Below are 23,171 nucleotides of genomic sequence, written 5' to 3' on the forward strand. Positions count from 1 at the left end.
CGGGTAAACATTCTTCTCCAGCAGAGCTGGTGCGACTCTTCCCTGCTGCCAAGGACCACCGTGGCGCGGAGGCTTCGGGGCGATACAGCACCGTGGACACTTCGGGAGAGAAGCGCAGCGCACTCGCCCCGCGGGCCTTTGGGCGCGGAGGAGGTGGCAGAGCATCTCTTCCGGAGAAGGCGCCTTGCTGCCTCCCCCGCCCCTCCGGAGCGCGGGCGGTGGGCGCTCCTCCCCCGGCCCCTCTCGCAGCCCGGAGCCGGTGCCGGTGCCGGACGGGCGCGGGCGGCAGCGCAGGCGGAGCGAGGCGCAGGCGCGGCGCACGGCGGGCTGCAGCGGGGCCCCCGTGCCGCTCCGGGAGCCGATGGCAGCAGCAGCACAGCGCGACCGCCCGGCGGAGCGCGGCGCGGCTCGGCGCCCCCGGCACGGGATGCGCGGGCGGGCAGGCGGCGGCGGCGGCGGCTGCGGCAGATCCGGGAGCCGGAGGGACGGGGCCGGGCGGCCGGCGGCCGCCGCGCTCGCCTGACCTGCGTGCCCCGCTGGCCGCGCCAGGCTGCCCCGAAGGATGTCCGCCCAGTCCAAGGGGACCGCATCCTCCTCCTCGTCGCCGTCCGAAGGGCCGCCGGCAGCCCCTAAAGCCAAGGTGAAGGAGCAAATCAAGATCATCGTGGAGGATTTGGAATTAGTCCTAGGGGACCTGAAAGATGTCGCCAAGGAACTTAAGGAGGTGAGAAACGAAGGGCTGCGCGGGCGGACTCCCGGTCTGCCCTGTGTGGGGCGAGCGCCCCATCGTCCGCAGGCTCCCCCCGGAGTCCGCTGCCGCCCCCAGGCTCCTCTCGCCGCTTCTTCACCGCGGGTCGAGCAACTAGTGTCCAGGCTGGACACGGGGCAGCTCCCAGCTGTGCCCCGTGGTGGGCGACTGAGTCTCGCTGCGGTGCCCGGCTGTTCGGGACTAGGGTCGCGACTGAAGACCCGTGTCTCGCATGCCGGTCGTGCTTCCCTCGGTTTCCAGGAGGCTCTGCCGAGGAACGTCCCACCTTGGCGGATCCGTCCAAGTTTGGTGGGTTTTTTTGTTGTTGTTGTTGGGTTTTTTTGCTGTTGTTGGTTTTTTTTTTTTTTTTTTTTTTGTTTTGGGTTGGTTTTTTTTTTTTGTGGTTTTTTTTCCGGGTGGCCGGCGGTGCCTTTTCTGCGAGGTCCCTCCTGGGCGAGGACGGTGTTCGGGGGAGCTGCGAGGCTCGCAGCCCTGTCCGATTCCGATGCTGCACCATGCATCCTGACGGTGGGAGATGAGTGAAGAACGACCCCACTCCCCCGGGTTTAACTTTTGGGTTGCACCGTGCAGCCCCACTCTCACCCTCAGGGAACAGCCCGGCTCTGATCTCCCCACCGGGCCGGGCTGAGTGGCCCCGGGCCCCGCGCACCGGCCGCCTTGGCGAAGGGTCGTGCCCGGCCCGGCAGCACCGGCTTGGGGAAGTCTGCTTCTGCCTCTGCAGCCTGATTCACCGGGAGCTGAGCGCCCTGTTTATCTTCTCTATCTGGCAAGATTGCCTTTGCAATCTCTCTTTTTCCGGTGGCGAGTGTCATCTCTCCTAGGTTAATCTGCAAGCACAGTGCGATTACCGCGAGCATGTTCATAAGCAGAAAAATGCAGTATCTGAAGGTAGAGAATTTGGCTGTTCTTTTGGAGATTTCTACATTCTCTTGATTTTTCTACACAACTGGTCGACAGATGGTTGGATTATGCACCGAAATTCAAGTCCAGAATCTCTGTGCATTGCTTTATAATCCTGTATTTGACATTCATAACAGCCTGTGGGTTTTTTGCTATCAAATATTAGTTTTCTATTTTAACAACATTGTCAACAAGTTTCATTCAACACTCTTTTGCCATCTGAGGCAGTCTGAAATTCACCGAAATTCACCCAGTGCTTTGTATAATGTTGAAAGATGTATAAACACACAGCTGTTAGACTCCTTTCTCACTCAAAATTCCAGAATTCTATTTTTTTTTATTAAGCGTATCTCTAATTTCTGTTTTCCTTAATGTGCTGCTGCCTATGCTTTGTAATTTTTGAGGTATTTTGAAGTGGAAATAAACACTTTTTTGTAGAGCAGCTCTTTTACTGTTTTTTAAGACTGATGGTGCAAACTGGCTTCTGTTGCATCAGAAGCACATTTTCAGGGCCTGGAGAAGATGTAGTGTGTTTGGTCCCATGAATGTAAATCGCTCCCTGCACATAATCAGTCCTAGCTTTCTTCTGCTGAGCAAACAGGATTACTATAAGTGGAGATTGTATATCATCATTTACTGTGGCATGTTTTATCTAAGCAACCTTGTCTGTTCTGGTTGATTGCATTTGTAAAATAGAAGTGGATTTACTTCTGCTTGATGGGGAAATTTGTAGAGAAATTGAGCTGTAACTCTCTTAAGTACTGTGTTGAAGGGTGGAAGAATTGCCAGAAGCATCTGTTTTGAGAAAACAAAAGTATTTTTATAAAATGAATAGTTAAATCTTGTTTGTAGCTACACTTGAGGTTTTGAGTAATACTTTTCATCAAATATGTCTTACAAAGATGATAGCTATGATAGTTCAACAAGCAAGAGTTGCATACACATACATCTTCTTGCTTGCAATATGATAATTATATGTTAAATACACTTTGTATGACATTTATTTTGAAAAGTCTGCAAAAGTTTGCTATAAGTTGTCTGTTTGTATAGTATGGACTAAATCTGTACAGACACACTTTGACATAACTGCAATGTATACTTTTTAGGTGAAAGTGAGTTAATTGATGATATTATAAGCTAATCATCAGTCTCTTTCATAGGTTGTTTGTAGATGTTAGACTTGATAGGTCATTCATTAAAGCATATAGAAAGTTTATCTATAGTTAGTTTTGGTGTATTACACACAGAAATATACCTGTGCTTTATTTAGGTTCCCTACTGTAGGATCAGTCAAAGTGATAAACTAGTGGATGCAAGTTCACATCTTTCATTTTCACTACAAATTTTGTTTCTCTGGATATATTTTTGCTGCCTTTCCCTCCCAACCCTTCACACCCATGTTTGCTGCAGTCTAGCTGTTGTGCTAGAACCTCTTCTTTTTTGTTTGTTTGTTTGTTTTTAAAAAATTAGGACTATAGCATTTTTTCTTTTTTTTTTTTTTTTTTAATTATTATTTAAGAAGTCTTCAATGCTGGTACAGTGCTAGGGCCTGAAAGCTTTTTTTGGTGCAGTCCCAGTAATATTTAATGGTGAATAGAAAATAGGATGTAATATTTATTTGTGTTATACATCTTTTGTAATATTTTTTCCCCTTCCTATTTATAATTAAATATTTTTTACCCTTAAATATGAACTATGATTATACTTTATGTAGCACTTCAGATACTGTGATAGACTGGATGTCCTCCAGCATCCTTCAGTCTTCTTTTGGAAGATTTTATGGTCAAAAGACTGTCAAATTGAAATACTGTTTCATTGTTTCAGAGTGAACTGTTCTGTAACACTAAGAAGCATGGCTGTACAGCACTTCCATGTCTTGTTACATTTAGCTTGTTATGGTTTACTTACATTCATGTATTTGCTTCTGCCTTTTTTCTAATTGGTTCTTTAACTTTTTTGTTTGTTTTGTTATTAAAAAAGGAGAAAGAGAGGGTAGAAGATGGGTTGTTAAATCCAGATGCGTAAGCCATGAAGTTTATAAATATACTCTGGAAACATGCGACTAAATCAAGTGGATAGAAACTAATACATATTAAGAGTTAGTGTGTCTCAGAAGTGCGACATTTGTCTCTTCCTTCCCACCTCCCTCACTCTCCTTCCTCCCACTTTATTTATTGGTCTGGTCTGCTTAGGCTAAGGTAACCAGAGGGGATCAGGGATGCAGAAGAGGGATGACTGGGAGATACGGTAGGATGGAGATGTGCTGAGTCCAGAGACTCAGTTGGTGTGTGTAAGTCTTCCCTAGGGTGCAGTTAAGTTAGGAAAGGCTTGGCCCCTTTTGTCTCCTTGCTAAAAAGAAACATCATGATGTGTAGCAACAACAGGATGTGTTTTTCTATTGAAAGAAAAATATTGCAGTTGAAGTGGATTAAGTGGCTGTTATTTGACAAATATTAAAAAAAAAAAATCAAAGGAGTGCCAGAAGATTGAGTAACACTATTCCTTTAGTCCAGACTATTTCAAATCAAGTTGGTGGAGTCTTAAAATTTGGTTTTCCTCCAGAGGACTGAATAAAAGACCTTTTTCATTGGAATCTGCCTAGAAAGATGGTTATAATTAAGTCTTGTTTTGGAGTTGATACTTATCTGTTTTGTACGTAAATAATGTACTACTAGAAACCAGAAGATGTGTGCTAATTAAATTATTTTTTCTGTTAAATGCATGAGGTAGCCTTAATTCTCTGATTAGTTCAGAAGCGATTGTAGGAGATGTGCATGTGCACCTGCAGACAGCAGGGCACAGAGATTTATATCATCTTAATACTGATACTGTAATTTTTAAAGACTTGCCTGCTTTCACATTTTATGATAATGTTGTGTATTTCTGTAGCTTTACACTTGTTTTCATTAAGGAAATACTTAACTAAATAATTTGATAAATACTTTTTGTAGTAATAAAATTCATCATGCAGAACAAATTTCTGGAAGTTATATGTGAGATATTTGCATAGCTTTTAATTGGCTAAATACTCTTCAAACTTTTATCAAAAGGAAGCAGCTGTGTAGCTATTATCAATGTTTAGAATAATCCAAAATGGAGCTTCAGAAGAAACAGAAGCCCTCATAGGCATTGCACAAGTATCAGTAAATTTCCAGTCTTTTAAATCTACCTCCTCTGCTTTAAATCCTGTGAAAACTTTAAATATTTCCTGACAGAATGAGTGCATAATTCTATGTCATCTGATATATTTATTTCCCATGAAGATGTGATCTATAAAATTTGAGCATGACTTAACAAATAATGCCTTCTAACTGATGAAACTAGCAGATACCAATCCCCCTCCTCCAAAACACCATGACAAAGTTTGTTAGGAATCTGATTCCATAACCAGGCCAGTCATCATTCTCCTCAGTGGATAGTGGTCATGCATTCTATGGTCTTAATTTCTGGATTAGGCTTGCAGAAGTGTATTACAGTTTCAACAGGAGTGTTTTCTGTTCCATTTTTGGTTTTGTGTTCTGATAAGGATCTAGATGGTAGGAAGATGTTTCAGCTTCTTGTCTGTTAATCCAGAAACTGGGAGGCTTCAGATGGTATCTACTAAGATTAAAGCAGCAACAATAAATCAGTATCTCTGATGTGCAGGGAACAATACAAACACCAATACAAAACTGCTTTGGTTTCATATTGCTTCATCAAACTGAGGCAGGAGTTATTACTGCATATAGGTTCTACTATATAAAAAGTTAAGGGTAGGTAGAACAACAGCAAGGCATTTTAATCCATTCATTCTTCTCCTGCTGATTCTTGCATCTTCTCCTCTTTGGATTCTCTTCAGGTATTAAGGACCTGCCACTCTTTGCTATGCAGTGGCTTTTGAAGGAAGAGGTTTTCAAGCATACTTGTTCCTACCATTAGAAATACAATAAATGCAGATGCCCTACTGATACCTGGATGCAGGCCCTCTTAACAGTGTTCCTCCTGGATTCTTTCTTCAGTGAATGCACTGTCTGTATATGCAGATTCTGGTTAGTGAGAAATGAGAAGGACTGAAGTTTGTAATTTTTGCTGTTATGGCTGGGATTGGGATCCAGTTCAGGTGCTAGGAGCAAGGTATATGAGTAAAGGCATTTGCCATTCCAAACTTTACTAATCTCTCCAGCAACAGACATTTTTTTCTGATTATTTTTTTTTACGATGCTTAATGCCAAATGCAATCATGAACTGTACCTCGATGTTTGAGTGCAGAGTATCATTCCTTATGTAAGAGAAGCATTATTCTCTATTTTCTGTAAGAGAAGCGTTGCACAGCAACTTTATTGTGATCTGCCCAAGGGCCCAAAGAGGACCATAAATAGTCATTGCAGATAGTTGAATTATAATTTTTCTTTCAATTTATTTCTTGTGGCCTATGAAGCATTTATACAGTTATAGACAATAAAATGTGCAATATAATAAGACAAAACTCTTACACTAGTAGTGTCAATAAAGCTAATGGAGCTAAAAGGTAACTGTGAACCTTAAAGAAAGAACATCACGTGTCAAGATTGTCAGGAACATAATATATACCAATACATGACAAGGTGAAGTTGCTCTATGTATTATTTGTAAATAATACTACCCAGAGTTAGTAATTGTACATGTAACACAAGGAAAAGAATAACTAATGTATATATAGAGAATTGCTTTGTTAGAATCAAGGGGCTTGACTGAGGGAAGCACACTGTCAATTTGTGCTAGATATTTTGTTTTTATGAACTCCCATGTCAACTACTTCATTCCTTGTGTGTAATACTGGGCTCCTGATAGCAATGTATTGTGCAACCATGAGCTAAATAGAGCATATATAAATTCAGTTTTCAAATCAAAACAGTACCACAGTGAAAATATGTATCTTTTTGTAAAATTTCAATTTCATATAGCCTGTGCAGTACTGAGATGATACAAAAAACAAAAGTAGTGAGGCACAAAATTCAATCTGTTACAGTCAGATTTTTTCAATTGACTTTTGAAAGAAAAAAACTTAAGTTTGAGTGATGTAAGTTTGTTTTGGGATGCATAATTTTTATTAAAACTTCAAAATTTAGAGGAATTAGTTGCTGCTGCCTGTATTTATATGAACTGTGCTATACCATTGACTTGATTGAACACCATCATTGTAATTTTGAATGTTTTTCACAGTGTTCTCTGGAAATTGCACAAAGCTTCTGTACCCGTTATTCACACTGGAAAAAGTTCTGGAATTCTCTCAAAACCTTCCAGCCAAATTGCTGCTCACATGTTTTACATGTGTTGTACACAACTAATTATCACTTCTCTTGTGGGAGCTGTGGGAGAGGTGCAAATGTTGTCCCTGAGTTTAAAGAGTACTTTGCCATAGTGCCTTTTTCACAATACCTTTGTAAAGGAGCATCACTATTCTCTTCCAATGTTCATTTCTTGTAGAGATGCAAAACATTGGTGGCTCATAGTCTTGTCTTTATGTTATATTCATTCTTTGAAAGGCTGATGTACTAAATGTTCACTAACCCAATAGGGTAACTCATGTATTTGCTGTGCAGGTGTTGCTGTCTTTTTTTTATTCTTCAGAAGAGGTTATTGCTGTTAGATAGAGAGATAGTAAAGGAATCTCTTTTGTGTATGGACTTCTGTCTTTCCCACAAAACCTGTGTCTGACAAGCCATGCAGGTTAGCACTAGCTTATTTACCTGTATGTAGGAAGGGCTGTTTTCCTTCTCTAGTAGTTGGGATTTTTGTTTGCTTGTTTTTTAATAGAAGCAACAAATAGCAGTTAAAAAGCATTATGTTCTTAATGAATAAAATGTTACCTCTTCTTGAGTTACAAATACATGATAAGGCCTGCAGCCTATACATGCCTTCCCCTTACAGCTTCTGTCCCCATACAGCAATGTAATATTGACCGTTTGTTCTTACTGTGGCTACTTGCAGTGCTTCAAAATGCCATTTATTTTTGTACCTATGGGAAGATGAAAAGCAGACCCTGCTTTCATTGTGGAAGGGCTGAGGAAATCCTCTCACTACAGCTTCCCTCTGTCAGGTCATGTGTGTGTTGAGTGATGAATGAGAGGTATTGATGGCTTAGACGCTGGCCTTCTGGTTTGGTTGAGAATTGTTGCACTACAGCTGATGTGAGGTAGTGAGGAAAAGTGCCTCCAAACACTAGTAGTACTATCAATTTTTGCTTTTATAAAAACTGTAGTATGTGTCTTTAAACGTTAACAAACTCATCCATTGCTTCATGCAGCACGTGCCACATTGCATTATGAAGACTGCGAGCACTGATATTGAACCATTTCCAGATTTCATTGTAGGTTATTTCTCATTAATACAAAAAATCCTGTAATTTTTAAACACTTCAAATTTTTCTCCCTATTTATTTATTTATTTATTTTAATAAATCCATGTCATTATTTTTATTCTTCATCCATAATGGTATTATGTTCTTTTTTATTTTTGTCTGCTTACACTTTGTTGAGTGAAAACCTTCAGTATAGAAACAGAATATGACATCTTTACTTGCACTGTAATCATTTACCTTGTAAGTAGGAGAAGAAGATAATTTAATACTTAGGAAAGTAGGATAAGAAGTTTATTATGTATTTAAAGTGAGACCAGATGCAGAGGGCTCCTAGGACTTTGATGGGATACCAAAAACTAAATTTGAGCTTTTCGTTCAACTGCAGAAAATGAGTAAAAATATTTAAAAATAGTCAAAATGTTGTTATCTGATAACATTTCATATTTTACTGGATATGTCACTGCATTAAAGCAGGCACCGTATATAGCCTGAAGGATGCAGATTCTAAAAAAGAACAAACTGGAAACAGGAAAGCCGAAGTAATTAGGCTTTCTTCTCCATTACAGTTTATTGGTTTATAGCCATGTAATTGTGTCCTTTCTGCATAAAATGATATATGAAGATGTGAAAAATCAAAATCAGTATGCTTTTTCTTTATGGTAGTATACAAAAAAAAGTGTAATTCTTTGTATCCTTTGTCATTGAGATTTTCAGCTAAATTAACTACTGAAAGTTCAGTAATTTTTGCACAAATAATTGGACAAGATATATTTATTTTTTCATATAGAATCACAGACTGGTTGTAGTTCAAAAGGACCCCTGAAAATTGTGCAACACTTTCAAGAGTCAATTAGAGTAGGTTGCTTGGGATCACCGTCTTGAGTACCTTCAAGGATGGTGACTCCATAGCCTTTTTTTGAATATCTATTTCAGTATTTAATCACACTTAGAGTAAAAATGTTTTGTCCTGTTTTTAACTAGAATTTCCTGTTTTTCTAATTGTGCTCTCTGTTGTCTCAGTTACTTCTTCTACTGAAGTCTATAATAGATGCTCCAACCCCTTAGTCTTCTTTTCCATCCCCTTTCCTGGACTAGCTCCAGTTGTTCATATCTGTCTTGTACTGGAGACCCTGAACCTGCACATCATATTTCAGACTCAAATTCAAAAAATCATGTATATATTCCGTAAAAATGCCATGTCACAAATGTTAACTTCCCTCAAAATATATTCATTTATCTGAAATTTTTAAATTAGTTGAACAAACATATTCTCTACTTTTTCATTAAAGTAGCAGTAATAAATGGTTATGGACTTTTCACTGCCTGTGACCTGCATCTAGATTTTACTAACTTTCAGACAAAATAATAAAAAATGGATTTGCAGTACAGCTGCCATATGAATATAACAAAGGTTTGGAGCTGGTGTTTCCTAGCACAGCCACTGGAACCTGTATGTGACATTAGGCAATGACAATGGGAAAGGAGAGCAGCAGCCTCTTCTGCTCTCACAGCAATGCTACTTTTTCCATAACATCACAACATGAAACTTTGATATATTCTTTTCCTCACCTCCAAAAGAAACTGTCCAAGCAAACCCAATGTAATTATTCAAATTAACTCTGTGAACAATTCAGATTAATTTTGCCCTTCTGCTCAATTTCCACATTTGTTTCTCATTCACTAATCTCATACTAATCCCTTCATTTCTCTGAGGTTCTTTGTTTTCTTTTCTTAGTCATTTTTCTCTTTTCCCTCATAAGAGTTTCTGGGGCTTTTGCATCTTTATCTCCCCAGCTTGCTAGTAGCTCTCAAGTGTCATCTGAGTTCTTAAATGTGAGAGTGCTTGTCTCCCCATTTATGAATGTTGACTCATAAAAGTCAACATCAGAGTTTCAAGTTTCGTCTTAAAAATTTCAAGTGACTCTGACATTCATATTAGAACCTCAGTTGTTCTCTTAATGTGTTTTCCAAGTGCTAATAGGAAATTCTCATGTATAGGCTCTGGAAATATTATTAGTATTCTTTTTTTTTTTTAATCTCAGTTTCTAATCTGGTAAACATAGCAACTGAAAGCTGTGTTATTTGGATTCCTGTTATCTGGTTGTTATTACAAGTAAAAGCCATCCATGGTAGATCAAGTTAACATTGTTTTTTAAAATGTGCTTCATATTTTCTCAAAATAACTATAGAAATATTCTCTTAGATAAATGATTTTCAGTTACCAACTAGAGTGTGCTTTATTTTCTTTGTACTTTTACTGATGATTGCAGAGACCCTTTGAATATGGTAAGCTCATGACAGCAGGAGGTCTCTAGTACTGCTATGGAGTCCAGATATCTGTGATAACTAGAGTGGTACAGTGTACACTTATTTGACTTTCATAGCTCATAGGTAATACTGTGGCATGTGTCAAGGTTCACTAAAGCTGTGACATTTGGATAAAGAAATACTCTGTGTATGGACACAGTGTTTGGTAGTTTGCATAATTTATTAAGACTGGGAAACACTACAAGTGAGTGTACCTCTGCTGAAGCAATAGTTTTTGTTTCTTGAAATCAAAGTACAGATGGTAAGGTGAACCTGTAAGACTTACAGAAAACTGGAATTTGTTCAGGCTGGGATGTTTATATTCAAGCAAGAAAATGAAGAGGTTATGATTATTATTTTTTGTTGTTTCCTGTTGACAGTTGGTTTGCATGTGCTTGTTTTCAGTTGGTCGTTATTTGATTCTGTATATTAGAAAAAAATCATAGAAAATGAATGGTTGAATAGTAAGCACCTTATGTGGAAGTACTTTAGTTTTTGATTAGACATCTTTAAATCTTAGCAAAAAGAACCTTTGCTGATGTGATGCAGCTTTGACTCTGATAGAACTGTGCCATCTTTTATTAACTGTCCTGTTGTCCATAAGCAGGGCTAGTAATTTTTGAGATTTGATGTGTGTGTTTATGTGTGAAGTTGATGTCTTGGATTCACATATTTTTATATATATATATTCTCATTCAAGAGAAATGAGAACCCCAGGAGTTGTACAGACAGTAATGTGCATGAACAGCAATGATGATGTTCCAGTTCTTTTATCTGAGCCTTAAGTTCATTGCATACTGAAATATTGTAGTCTGAGATTGATTAAAGCTAGACAGATACAGAAATTTTATATTTAGTATAAGGTAACTGATGGAAAAGTCCTTTAAAAATTTCAAAACGTATTTTCTAAATTTCAGAAGTTCTTTAACATAGTTTAAAACCTTCTGTTCAGTAATGAATCTTTTCTGAGTGTTTATTGCTAGATTGTAAGCATGACTTGTAGTGTCCTAGTAATAAAAATTGACTGTAGTTTAATGAATTACTGCTATGTACTATTTATAGGAGATTAACACTTGGCCAATATCATGAATATCTACTTCAAGTTTATTATGAATTAAAAAAATTAATAATTTAGTTCTATCAGAATCAAAGTTTATTTAGTATACATCATCTTAAAAACAGGATCTAATTTTATACCTTCAACAGAATGGTAAATGTACCTAATTGTTTTGGTTTTTTTCCCATAATTCGATAGTCTGCTATAAACATGTCTAGTTTAGAATATAAATTATTTATGAGTTTATATGTTTCACAGGTATTAGTCAATCACAGGCATAATATAAAATAGTAAAATGAAAAGTAAAAAAGTAACCCTTTGAATCAATTCTTTCTTTGGGAAAATGTAAATGACCTTGACTTGATGCATTGCATAATGGAATCAGGTGTAGCTAATAACAATCTATTGTGAAAAGAGGGAAGATCTCGTAGATCATTTGCTAAATCTGAAATGTGCTTTTGTTTAATTTTCACCACTTCTTAGAGTGACATCTCATGTTATAGGACTAACAGTCTAGCCTAACATGACAGCTTTTCAACTTACTTTTGGGTTTTTTAACACTGTCTTTTGAAAGAATGGCAAGGCCCAGAGGGAATTTGGAACATTATTGAGCCTTAATTTTCTAAAAATAAAATTCTTTTAATAACTCCTTGTCCTGTACAGGCAGAGTACTTCTGCCATGTTCATCTGTTATTTCTCAATTTAATTTACTAATCAAGAATGAGGCATCATTTTTGTCACTGTGAATTACAGATATGATATTTCTTCTTTGTATGCATGATTTCGTGCACAGGTAATGAAGCATAGTTATCTGTTGCATAAATCTTAATACTGGGCAATTAAATCTTGATCAAGTAGGTTTTGGTAATTAAATGTCTATTTTGAACAGATTAAATTGTTTCCTTGTTTTTGTACAGTAACTTTTTAAAATCTGTAAAAACTGTAGACTTGCACAATTCTGTAGAATTTTTTCTTGAAGAACTTAGTGTTAGACACTGGTAGCTTGTATTGCTAGAGGACAAGATGTCAGCATCTTGCTTTCTTCTAATGTAGTGCCCCAGCAGGTGTATATGTCTAAGGTTTTCTTTTGATGAAGGAAATATTCTTGGAGTCTTCACATGCTTACAGCTGTCATTTGATACAGACAGGAGACACAGCACAACGTTTTGTGACTGCAAACTGTTTAATCTAGGCAAAAGTACTCCACTGGACAAGCAAATAAATAAGAGCACTCAGGTTGCTGTGGATTCTTTGTGCTGGTGTTGCTACTCTGCTCTGGTAGCTCTTGAAAATTTTTTAATCTAACTGTACATGTATGTTGGTACATTAGTAAAGAATGTGGGGGTTTTATTCATTTGGTAGACTCTTCATTTGATGAAACAGATCTTCTCTGTCTCAGTTGAGTTGCTTTTCATAGAAATTTGTTCAATACTGTAGGGTGATGTCAAGTCAGAGCTTTGCACAGTATTGCTTATCTTTGCTCTATGCATTTTCCTGCATCCTGAACTTGCACTTCTATTTGTTGAGAGACTGCCTGCTGGCAGACATTCTATAGTGACCCTCTGCACACAGGTCTATGAATTAGTGAATTTCCAGTCTGAAGAACAAAGATACTTAGTTTCTCCTCATGGGGATGATATTGCACAAGGGAAGTTTTATTTCACAGCTAGATATTGGAGGCATTTACTTCCTGTCCTGTGTTGCCTACTAGCTCTGCTTCACCAGCATATTTCCTGAGGGCATTTACAACATTTGTGAGGGGAGTTAATCAAAATATTGTATGCCATTAGCCAAAGTCTGTTTAAGTACCTTCATTGCTGTTTCCTCCTGAGCAAAATAAATCTACCACTTTTTGCATATCTAGGAAACCAGTTAACTATAAGGTAATCAGCAATACACCTGGAACTGGCTTTTCAGACAGTATGTACTTTAATTGTGGAATGTTTTGCCACCATACAATATGGAGAATATGAGTTTTCCTGCATTGAAGATGAGTGGACAAAATTAACGAGAGGGAGTTCTCTAAATGAATAGAAAAGCATAGAAGCTGACTAAATGTATAGAATGAAGTATATCTCAAGAAAACCCTGGGCCTTGGGTGGTTGTATCCTGTAAGAGTGCTTAAGTAAACTACTCATTGTGCTCCTCAGCATCTTTTGACCACTGTTGGAGACAAGATGGTAGGCTAAACAGAGGTTTGATTATCCAGTATGGGCATTTTTATTTGTTTGATTATCACAGTTTAGCTGCAATTCTTTCATTTAAATATAATAAATTTTCTCCTTCACCTGCTATCTCATTTGACTGTTAAGATGAAAAGGTCTAGCAACTGGCCCTGGAGATATCAGTGTCAGCATTTCTAGAGGAGTACAGCTAAGCTTGTCCCACACTGCTCACCTTGTGTCTGGGTTTGAGGGAAAAAAACCCCAAAATGTTTTACCCACAAGCAGGGGAGGGGCCTCCTCCACGATAATCACACCACTCTTTATCAAATTTAAGAAAAGGAATTTTAATACAAGAAGGATAACTGCTATATATATATATGTAAACAAACTAGTGCAACCCACTTCCCCAACACCACAAGAGAGGAAAAAAAAACTAAAAGAAACAAAACAACAACAAAACCCAGCAGGTTTTCCTCCGGGAGGAAAGGTTATACTTAAGTGTCCTTGTCACAGCCCGGCTGGCTGCAGAGTGAGTTTCAGTCCCTCTCCAGCGAGACAGACGAGCAGTGAGCTTTCAGATGGACTCAGTCTCTTCCCCCTGTGTTCCCCGTCCAAGAAGCAGAAAGGTACGGGCAACCAGCAGCAAATCCAAGGCAGGTAGCAGCAGCAGCACGGCATGAAAAGTAGTCCGAGGTGGGCAGCGGCAAGACAGCCAGGAAAAACCCCAGCAGTAACCAGCAGGGCAGCCTGCCTCCTTCGAGCCCCCACTCCCCCGTTCCGTTCCGCCGAGCCAAGACTCCGGAGAATATCCAAAAAAAACCAAAAGAGACAAACCTGCCCCCACCCCAGCGATCAACAGTTAACTGCTTCTTTTGTTAACCGCTGGCCTGGGCAGTTAAGTGGCAGGGGAGAGAATTTACATAATAATCCCAAACTACAACACCTTGGCTCAATGAATTTCTGGATTTTCATTTGTCTCCAATGTTAGGAGCTCACATTGTCCCATCTTGCTGCTGCATATGTGTAACAGTTAGTCATTGTAGGAATAAAAGCCAGGTAGTTCAATCAGCACTCTTGAAAGCTAAAACTAAAATGTGAGGGCAACCTGTCTTTAAAATACATTGGCTTCCATATTCCTTACTTTTCCTAACAACCTACAGAATTGCAGAATCATTCAAATTGGGAAAATCCTCCAGGATCCTCAAGTCCAACCTTTGATCCATCACCACCTTGTTGACTAGGCCATGGCACTAAGTGCCACATTCAGTTGATTCCAGGGATGGTGACTCCACCACCTCTGTGCAGTCCATTCCAGTGCTTAAAAATCCTTTCCATGAAGAAATTCTGATGTCTGACCTAAACCTCATCTGCAGTGGCTTGAGGCAATGTCCTCTTATCCTGCTGCTTGTTGCCTGGGAGAAGAGGCCAACCCTCCCCTTGTTATGGCCTCCTTTCACATGGTTCTCGAGAGTGATAAAGTACCCCCTGAGCTTCCTTTTCTCCAGGTGAGGGAACATCCCCATTCTTCAGCATCTCCTTCTTTGACCAAGTGACTGCTTGCTCAGTGACTACTTAGGAGATGAGGGAAAGGATGTGTATCTTGTTTACCCAGCTTTAGTAAAGCCTTTGACACTGTCACCCACAGCATCCTCCTAGAGAAACTGGCTTCTCCAGGTATGCAGTGAGTGTACTCTGTCCCGGATAAAATACTGTCTGGATGGTTGGGCCCAGAGAATGGTGGTGAATGGAGTTACTGGCAGCTGGTTATGAGGCGTTCTCCGGGTCTCAGTGTTTACTAACAGCCAGTGTTGTTTAATATCTTCATTGAAGTCTTGCACAAGGAGATCAAGTGCTCACACAGTCAGATTGCAGACAACAGGAAGTTGTTGATCCTGGAGAGTAGGAAGACTGCAGAAGGATCTAGAAAGGCTGGATAGATGGACCGAGACCAATTATGTTGTTGCCTTAGAAATAGCTATGTAGTTTCTTACATTTGAGGTAGTAACTAGCAGCTTCTAACCCCTGTGCTACATTTCTGGATTTTCTGTCTCAAGAGCCAGATAACATCTTGCTTGAAACTCATGTACCAGAACTGTAATAATAAGCCACCATTTTAGTCAAAACAAGAAAAAAGGCCCAAAAACCTTGGAGATGCTTCAATAAGGTAAAGTGGCATGAAGATGATGATGACAGATGAAGTAAGGTGTCTGGAGACCACTGACTCAAATTCCAGAGGGGGCAGACCTAAGGGAGATTCTAGGGGTGGCACGAGAGTAGACAATCATTAGTTTGGATGTAACTTTTAGTTATGATAGTAGTGTTATGAATTAGTAAGACTCATGTACCAGTCTAGAGTAGTAGTAGTGGATAGAAGTGAAGTCTAGTGCTTGTCTGCAGTGCACATCCACATACTGGGCGGGGAGGGCTTCCCCCTGACCATGGATGAGCCATGAAGAACCTCAAGTCCTGCTTGAAGAAGACAAGGCTGGTATTGGGGAAAGGGCACGCATCTCTTTGTATACTTTCTATACTCTGTACAGCTGTTCATGAGCATGTTAATTAACCTTGTTAGTCCCTTATATTCTGACAACATCTAAATTTTTCAAACACAAGGCCTCTTTATGTTTGGGTTTTCTAAATTATTTATTCTTTTTTACTCTAATCGTGTTAATCTTATGTCATTATATGCCAGGGTCATTTTTCTGATTGCTCTTTTTATGGAATCTGAAATGGTCTGCAAGTATATAATTTTTACTGAAGCAATGACTAGTTTAGAAGAATGTGTCTGCTTTCACATTCAGGAATACTTGTGTATTACCATTAGCAATACCAATGTTGTAGGTGTTAAAAGGCATTTTTGGAAATGCAAAGTGCCAATGCTGGCAAATGAGTACTGTACAATAATGTAAATCCTGCAGGTTTAGTTGATCTGCTAAGTTCAAAGACTAATAGTTACCAAGCATTTTTATGAAACAATGGTTACAAAACTCTAGTGTTAAATTATTGCTACAATAATTTATATTACAGAAGTTGAGCCTGAAAAGAGATAAGCTGAAAAAGGCAAGACACAAAGTGAAGGAAACTGATATTGATCTTCAGAGTCTGAGTCATGTCTGTGTGGTCTGGCAAGGAAATCTGAAATGTCAGGAATACAACTTCTGAAAGATTTTCACTGAAATTTATCCTTGCTATTCCTTTTCCTTGCTATTCTTAATTTTACTTTTCCCACCTCCTCTTAAAGCTTCCTCTGTAGGAGAGGTTTGACCTGATCCCGCATTCACAACACACTAGCCAGAGAGCAGACAAGCAGGCAAGGTCACGCTGACCTTGAGGCAGCCGAAAGCCAGGTAAATAACCCCAGACCTGGAGGTAAACACAGTCTTGCTGACGCCAGGGTGGTCGTGGCTGCCTCGTGAACACCAGTCTCCCACCAATGGGAGAACAGCGCTGCCTCGTGAACAAAGCCCCTCACCCTATCAAAAGTTGTTGTCCTCATGTTCACTCCAAAACCGTATATAACCTGTTAACCCCTGAATAAAGTTTGAACTTTCCTGATGTTAACTTTCGCGTGTGGCTCTATCTCTATGAGAAAATGCACATGTGACTGGAAGCCCGAAACCCGGGGGTAACATCAGGGCTGGCTGGCGAGGACGCAAAGACCCCTCTCGCAACACCCCTTCCCCAATATTCCTCTTTGCCACTCTTATTTTCATGAAGGAATATGTCAACTTTGACTTTCACACATTAGTCGTCACCTTTTGTTATTTACAGACTTATGCATGTTTCTGTTTCTCGTGGGATTCTCTTGTTAATATTTTGTTGTTTGGATATTTGAACATGATATTATTCTTGCATTGTACATGATTAAGAAAACATATAATGTAGTTCTGCATTTTCTCTCACTGTTGTCTCAGAGCATGATTATTTTCCTTAAGCAGATTTCAAAATACCTTTTTCTCTTCACCTCTCTTATTACATCTTAGGATAAACAAATGTTTTTACATCACTTAAATTTCGTCCTTGTTCTAAGACAAAATAATGCTTCTAATTAACTATCATTAGGTGTCCTAGGCTGCGTTGTCTTGTGGGAAAACCTTAATTCTGTCAGCAGGGCAGTGGATTTTCTCAATGTTTTCTGTCTTCCCTAAGGGTTAGGTTTCATCTGTTACGAAACCATGGCCAGAGAGTAACACTCTGTTGGAACCGGAGTCTCCTCTCTAGCAACTTTTTCCCCCCTCCTCTGTCTCTCCAGTCAGCAGACTTCTGGTAAGGTTTTTCAGGCTCTGAAAAATGTTATATCACCATACTCAATTAAAAGTAAGAGTAATAGTAGCTGAAGAGTAATAGTAGCTAAAGAGAGCAATTTAAGTGATATTCTTCTATGAGGGAGTGACAATAAGCATTTGTCTTTGCATGGTGGTACAAACCTACTTTATCGGTGAAGTAAAATAATATCTGTATATCCAATTTGCTATAGCGTGCTGTATGTTCATGTCAAAGCCATCCAAAATGGCTGGGTACACTTACAAAAGGCATAAAATGCCATTTTGAAGAGTTTATTTGGTTTGTTAATTTAATTTTGCTTTGCAGACAAACAATGTTGCTCAAAGTATAACACATCAGTAGATTACCAGGTGCTTTCCAATATACAATATCACCATCAGTTATTTTCTAAAGTTATGTAGTTCAGCAGAATTTTTCAATGCTGAATTCTGCATCATGTTGGTATTATTTTTTATAAAAAAACTCCTTTCTTTTAGACTAAGTAGCTGATCTACTTCTGGGCAAAAAGTGTGGAAAAATATCATGGTTTTGGTCTGTTGTAGTTTGGGATTATTATGTAAATTCTCTCCCCTGCCACTAACTGCCCATGCCAGCAGTTAACAAAAGAAGCAGTTAACTACTGATCACTTGGATGGGGGCAGGTTTGTCTCTTTTGTTTTTTGGGGACATCTTTTTTTCTTAGCTCCGTGGAAGGCAGAAGCCGTGGCTACCGAGGAGAGAAGTGGCTCTGCTGGCACTGCTGGGGCTTCTGGCTGAGCTGCTGCTTTTTTTCTCCTCGCCGTGGCTGTTTCTCCCAGTTCCTGCATCTGGGATCCCGGCCTCTGTTGCAGTCTGACCACCGCCCGCACTGACCACCGCCTGCACTGTCACAGCCCGCCCACCCCGGCTGGGGCAGTGACCCAAGAGAGAGAGAGGTTTGCAGCTGCTTTTGCAGGACACGTGGTGGTTCCCCATTTTCGGCTTTCTTTTTCCTTCATCTGGGACAAAAGACACAGAGTTCATCTGAGAGCTAGCCACTCGTCTGTCTCGCTGGAAAGGGACTGGGAACTACTGGGAACTCACTCCGCAGCCAGCCGGACTGTGACATTTGACACTGCTTAAGTATAACTTTTCCTCCTGGAGGAAAACCTGCTGGGTTTTGTTTTTGTTTTTTTTTTCTTTCTCTTGTGGTGTTGGGGAAGCGGTTTGCACTAGTCTGTTTATATATAGCAGTTAAGAACAGTTATCCTTCTTCTATTAAAATTTCTTTTTTCTTAAATTTGATAAAGAGTGGCGTGATTATTGTGGAGAAGGCCCCCTCCCCCGCTTGTGGGTAAACATTTTGGTTTTTTTCCCCTCAAACCAAGACATGGTCATGCTTGCCGTCTTCATGCTTGAAATCTTCCCTCTCCCCAGCTCTGCCCCTCACATCCTTTCTGTACTCTTAACAAAGGAGTCTAGCCTTTGCTAAAGATTTTTGATCACAGAACTCTATCTGACAGGACCAGGGGTTGTAAATGTTCCCTCTGAGCTGCTATAACAAGTGATTCTTTTTCTCCTCCTCCCCAGAGTAAGCCATGCCACTATGCTGAGCTAACTTAGTGGAGAGATGCATATCTCAAATGAAAGAAGGTTGAGGACAAACTGGGGTTAGAATGCTTAAGGAAAGGTTGTCACAGTGGGATGGATAACTGAGTGTGAAAAACTAATACAGTGATAAAACTGTGTCCAGAGGTGTGTGTGAGAGGGCTTTGGGAAGAATTGTTAAGTTTGAGAGTTTTGAACAGAAGCCATGTACTAAGTTCCCTCTTCTTCTTCTTCCCTCTCACTTTCATCTCTTAAGTAGGTGAAACCCTCATGAAAGTTACAACAGTCTTTCAGAACCTTCATATCATGAGTGTCAATTCTCTTGTTTGTTTGTGTACCAGAGATCTTAAAATAGTCTATATGTCTCAACTATCAGCATGGTGCCAAATGATGGACTTGGTCTTTTCCCCTGTTTTGGTTTGCTTTTAACCCACAAGATGCAACATAAACTTAGGGTATGTATTCTTAGAATGGTTTCTTAGTTGCTTTTGATGGAGTTGTCAATTTCATTCGTATAGTTTTTTGTGTAAGACTCTGCCTCAGTATATTTTGTGATAGTTCATGCTTACGATGTAATTAGCTATGTGATACTATGTTATTAAAATTATTTGCTGTGATAGTCCATTTCTTACACACATCATGATGCTCAGAGCTTTTCTGAAGGAAGAATTAATTTCCTGTTGATCTTTTCTGTGATGTGTCATTATAGTGCAGGGAAGTCTCATGAATGTTTAATTTATTTATTTTCGTAACATATTTATAAGTGGAGAGGGTAATATCTCCAGTTCACAGATACTAGAATGGAGGGTGCCAAATGTGAAACAGTAAAAACCTCATTTTTAGGTGTATTAAGGACTTTATGAATCTCCTTACTTCAGCTGAAATAAGTTTATCTTTGACAAATCAGATATAACAATTTCATGTCAAAAAATGAGAAATACACAGTTGCAATGTAGGTACAATTTTGGTGGCAATGACTTCCTATGGTATCACTAAGCTGAGTGACAGAGGCAGGGGTAGTATCAGAGTATTTTTGAAATTAATTTTTTGAATAGGCTACTGGATTTTCCCCCTGTCATCCTTTGGGGCTTTTTAAAGTCTCTGTTGCTTTTGCGTCTCCCAACACAATAATCCAGGGCTCTTTTAAGAGAAGATATTGGTCCAATCTCAGGCCAGCTTGGCTTTTTCTGTTTCATCAGGTGGGTCTTAAGTTGAAAATACTGTGCAGTCCAAGTCTGGACCACAAGTATATGTGCCAGGGGCTCCAAGTAAAATACCAGTTTTGGCCCATTTACCCTATTTTTTGGCCTAATTTTTAGACTTTAGACTTCAGTAGAAAGGACATTAAAGGCACGTAAAGTATGCTTTAATTTAAGTAGTCTAGAAAAACTGAAACATATGTATTGAAACCAACACCTAGAAACAAATTCCTGACTGAAATGAGGCCAGTGATAATGGTAATTTCTGAGATAGTTTATGCAAAATGAATCCACAACTAGGCTGAAATGAGTTAACTGAATTATGAAGAAGTCTAATATTTTGTCTGTTTCTTAAGTGTTTTCAACTGAAGTGCTGTAGAAACAAGGAGCATTGGATACTGACTGTATTTTGGGGAAGAAATTTCAGCCTTTTATTTGAACTATATGGTGTAGTGGAACATACCCCAGTGTATGGCAGGGGGTTGGAACTAGGTGACCTTTAAAGCCCCTTCCAACCCAAACCATTCTATGATTCAGTGATTCTGTTTTCATTATTGTGTTCTCAGAAGGATCTTGTAGTGCTCATGTAATGCTCACTGATCACAAAGGCATCAGGTATAAGCAACTAGCTATCTTGAAAGTGTATCAGGATCTGAGGAGTCCAAGTAGGCTCTGGAAATATTTTTACTTATGACTGAATAAAGTAAGTGTAAACATTAATTTTGAATGATCTGACTTGCATAGTGTTATAAAATGAACATTTTGTAGTACCATTATGTTACTCTTCCTTCTACAGTCTAAACTGTATTCATCTCCTTGTTTAAATGTCAGTCCTGTTTTATCTTATTGCTCAAAGATTATCTAAATTATTTTCATTAAAAATTTAACATGCCCTTGAGGAAATGTGTACTTGTTTTACCATGTTAACTTGATCAATAATCAGTTTTAATCATACTATAAGACCAAAGAGAATCTTTTATTCCTTATTTATGACTGATCTTTCAGAAGAAAGTTAAAAAAACAAAGTAAAAAGAAATTACAATATGCTTGCGCTTCATTATAAAATGTACTGTAGAAAGAGACTGGCTATACTTTTTTTACTGGATTTTTCAGTAAGCAAAGCCATCAAGGAATTAGGGTAGATGCTTTTTAAAAATGTAAATTGAAATCTATAAAAAACCTGAGCATATTGCAAAAAGGAAGTTCTTCCCATAGATGAACTGTGTTAGACAGTCTACTTTGTTTCCATGGCACATTTAGCTTTCTTGTAGTGTACTTTTTATGTAGTAAAAGGGCACTAAAAATGAAGATATGAATCTTGTAATCTTTTTATCTCTGTTAGCTCCTTATTTCTTTCACTGGATATTATCAACATTTTATTTCTTTTTGTAAAGGCAATACAGCTTCTGGCATAATATGCCATTAGGGAAGACACTGTTAAGTTACTGCTCCAAAATGTTTTTCAGTTCTGAAATGTGTTGCAGGATAAACTAGAAGTCAGTAATGTATTTCATTTTGCACATGTTGCAAGGCGCTTCACAGCTTGGATAGATGGGGAAGGGGAGGGTTTTTTTTTAAGTTTTTGTTATATTTAGAGGTGACAAATCCCTAGGTTACATTTAGCTAAAATTATGCCTAATTCAGCATTTGAACCTGAAAAACAGATTATATTGATATTGTGTTGATTTTTTTTTATAGCTTCTGTGGTTTTAGGTTAGGATTTCTAAGCAAAACAGAGTTTAGAACAGTTTTGGTATGTGTGCACTGTTGACTGTTCTTTATGTACATACATCCACAAGTACACTGTCTGTCTTATCTGTTTGGTTCTTTTAAACGTGGTTTCTTTTGGATCTTTTAGTCACCTCTCTAGATGATCACTGTGACAGTGTTGGAGGTCTGGCATGTTCACAGCACATTTTTCAACTGCCTTGCTCAACTGTTGATATCCTTCACACATCGCATGTGTGTCTGTTCATCTGCTAGGAAGACCATCTTTGCAGTTTCATTAGCTGAATGAGAATTACTTCTAAATTCATTGGGCAGTGGTGATTGTTGCTGTAGCAAATGTCCAAACTAAGTCCTGATGCTGGCTTTAAATTTGGGCTTTCTTGAAAATCATTTTAATATCTGAATTAAATATCAGATTTTAAAACTGGAAATTAAACTCTGAGTTTAGTAATTTTTCCTTGGTTGACCTACTTGGATGTTTCATTATGAGTACAGTGCATCTGGAAATACCTCCTGAGAAAGGATTTTGTAAATGAAATTCTGTGTAACATTATAGCCTAAACTCAGCTCCACATCTGTGCACTTCGTTTCACTCGATTTCATGACCTCACCAGGGTGTTGTAAAAATAAGTGCACTGAAGATTAAATGCCTATATATTATAGTAATAGGAACCATGTAAGTTCCTAAGATAGATAGATAGATAGCATTAGTGCATTAGAGGGTTCCTTGAGAACACTAACCAGATTAAGTGTCAAGTGTTCTATGTAGTAATGTTAATTGCCAATTTTTGGCAGTTGTAGAAGCACTAATAAGTTTTTAATAGAACCAATGGAAGAAAATTTTCCACTGAGCTTTTATGGATAATTATTGCAATTT

General features: G+C 38.9%; 1 protein-coding gene across 3 annotated transcripts in view; it reads left to right on the plus strand.

Moving 5' to 3' along the window:
* The first annotated feature begins 443 nt into the window (after positions 1–443).
* PRR16 (proline rich 16) overlaps positions 444–23,171 on the plus strand; it is a 153,549-nt gene continuing 130,821 nt past the window's right edge. For all 3 annotated transcript variants that reach the window (XR_011699937.1, XM_071580714.1, XM_071580713.1), the window contains exon 1: positions 444–724. Coding sequence is in view for 2 of the 3 variants with exons in the window: in XM_071580714.1 (XP_071436815.1) it covers positions 563–724 (162 nt within the window). In the remaining variant the exon portion in view is untranslated. The remainder of the gene's footprint in view (positions 725–23,171) is intronic.

The sequence above is a fragment of the Pithys albifrons genome, chromosome Z, assembly GCF_047495875.1.
Source record: "Pithys albifrons albifrons isolate INPA30051 chromosome Z, PitAlb_v1, whole genome shotgun sequence".
In the NCBI taxonomy this organism is placed as follows: domain Eukaryota; kingdom Metazoa; phylum Chordata; class Aves; order Passeriformes; family Thamnophilidae; genus Pithys; species Pithys albifrons.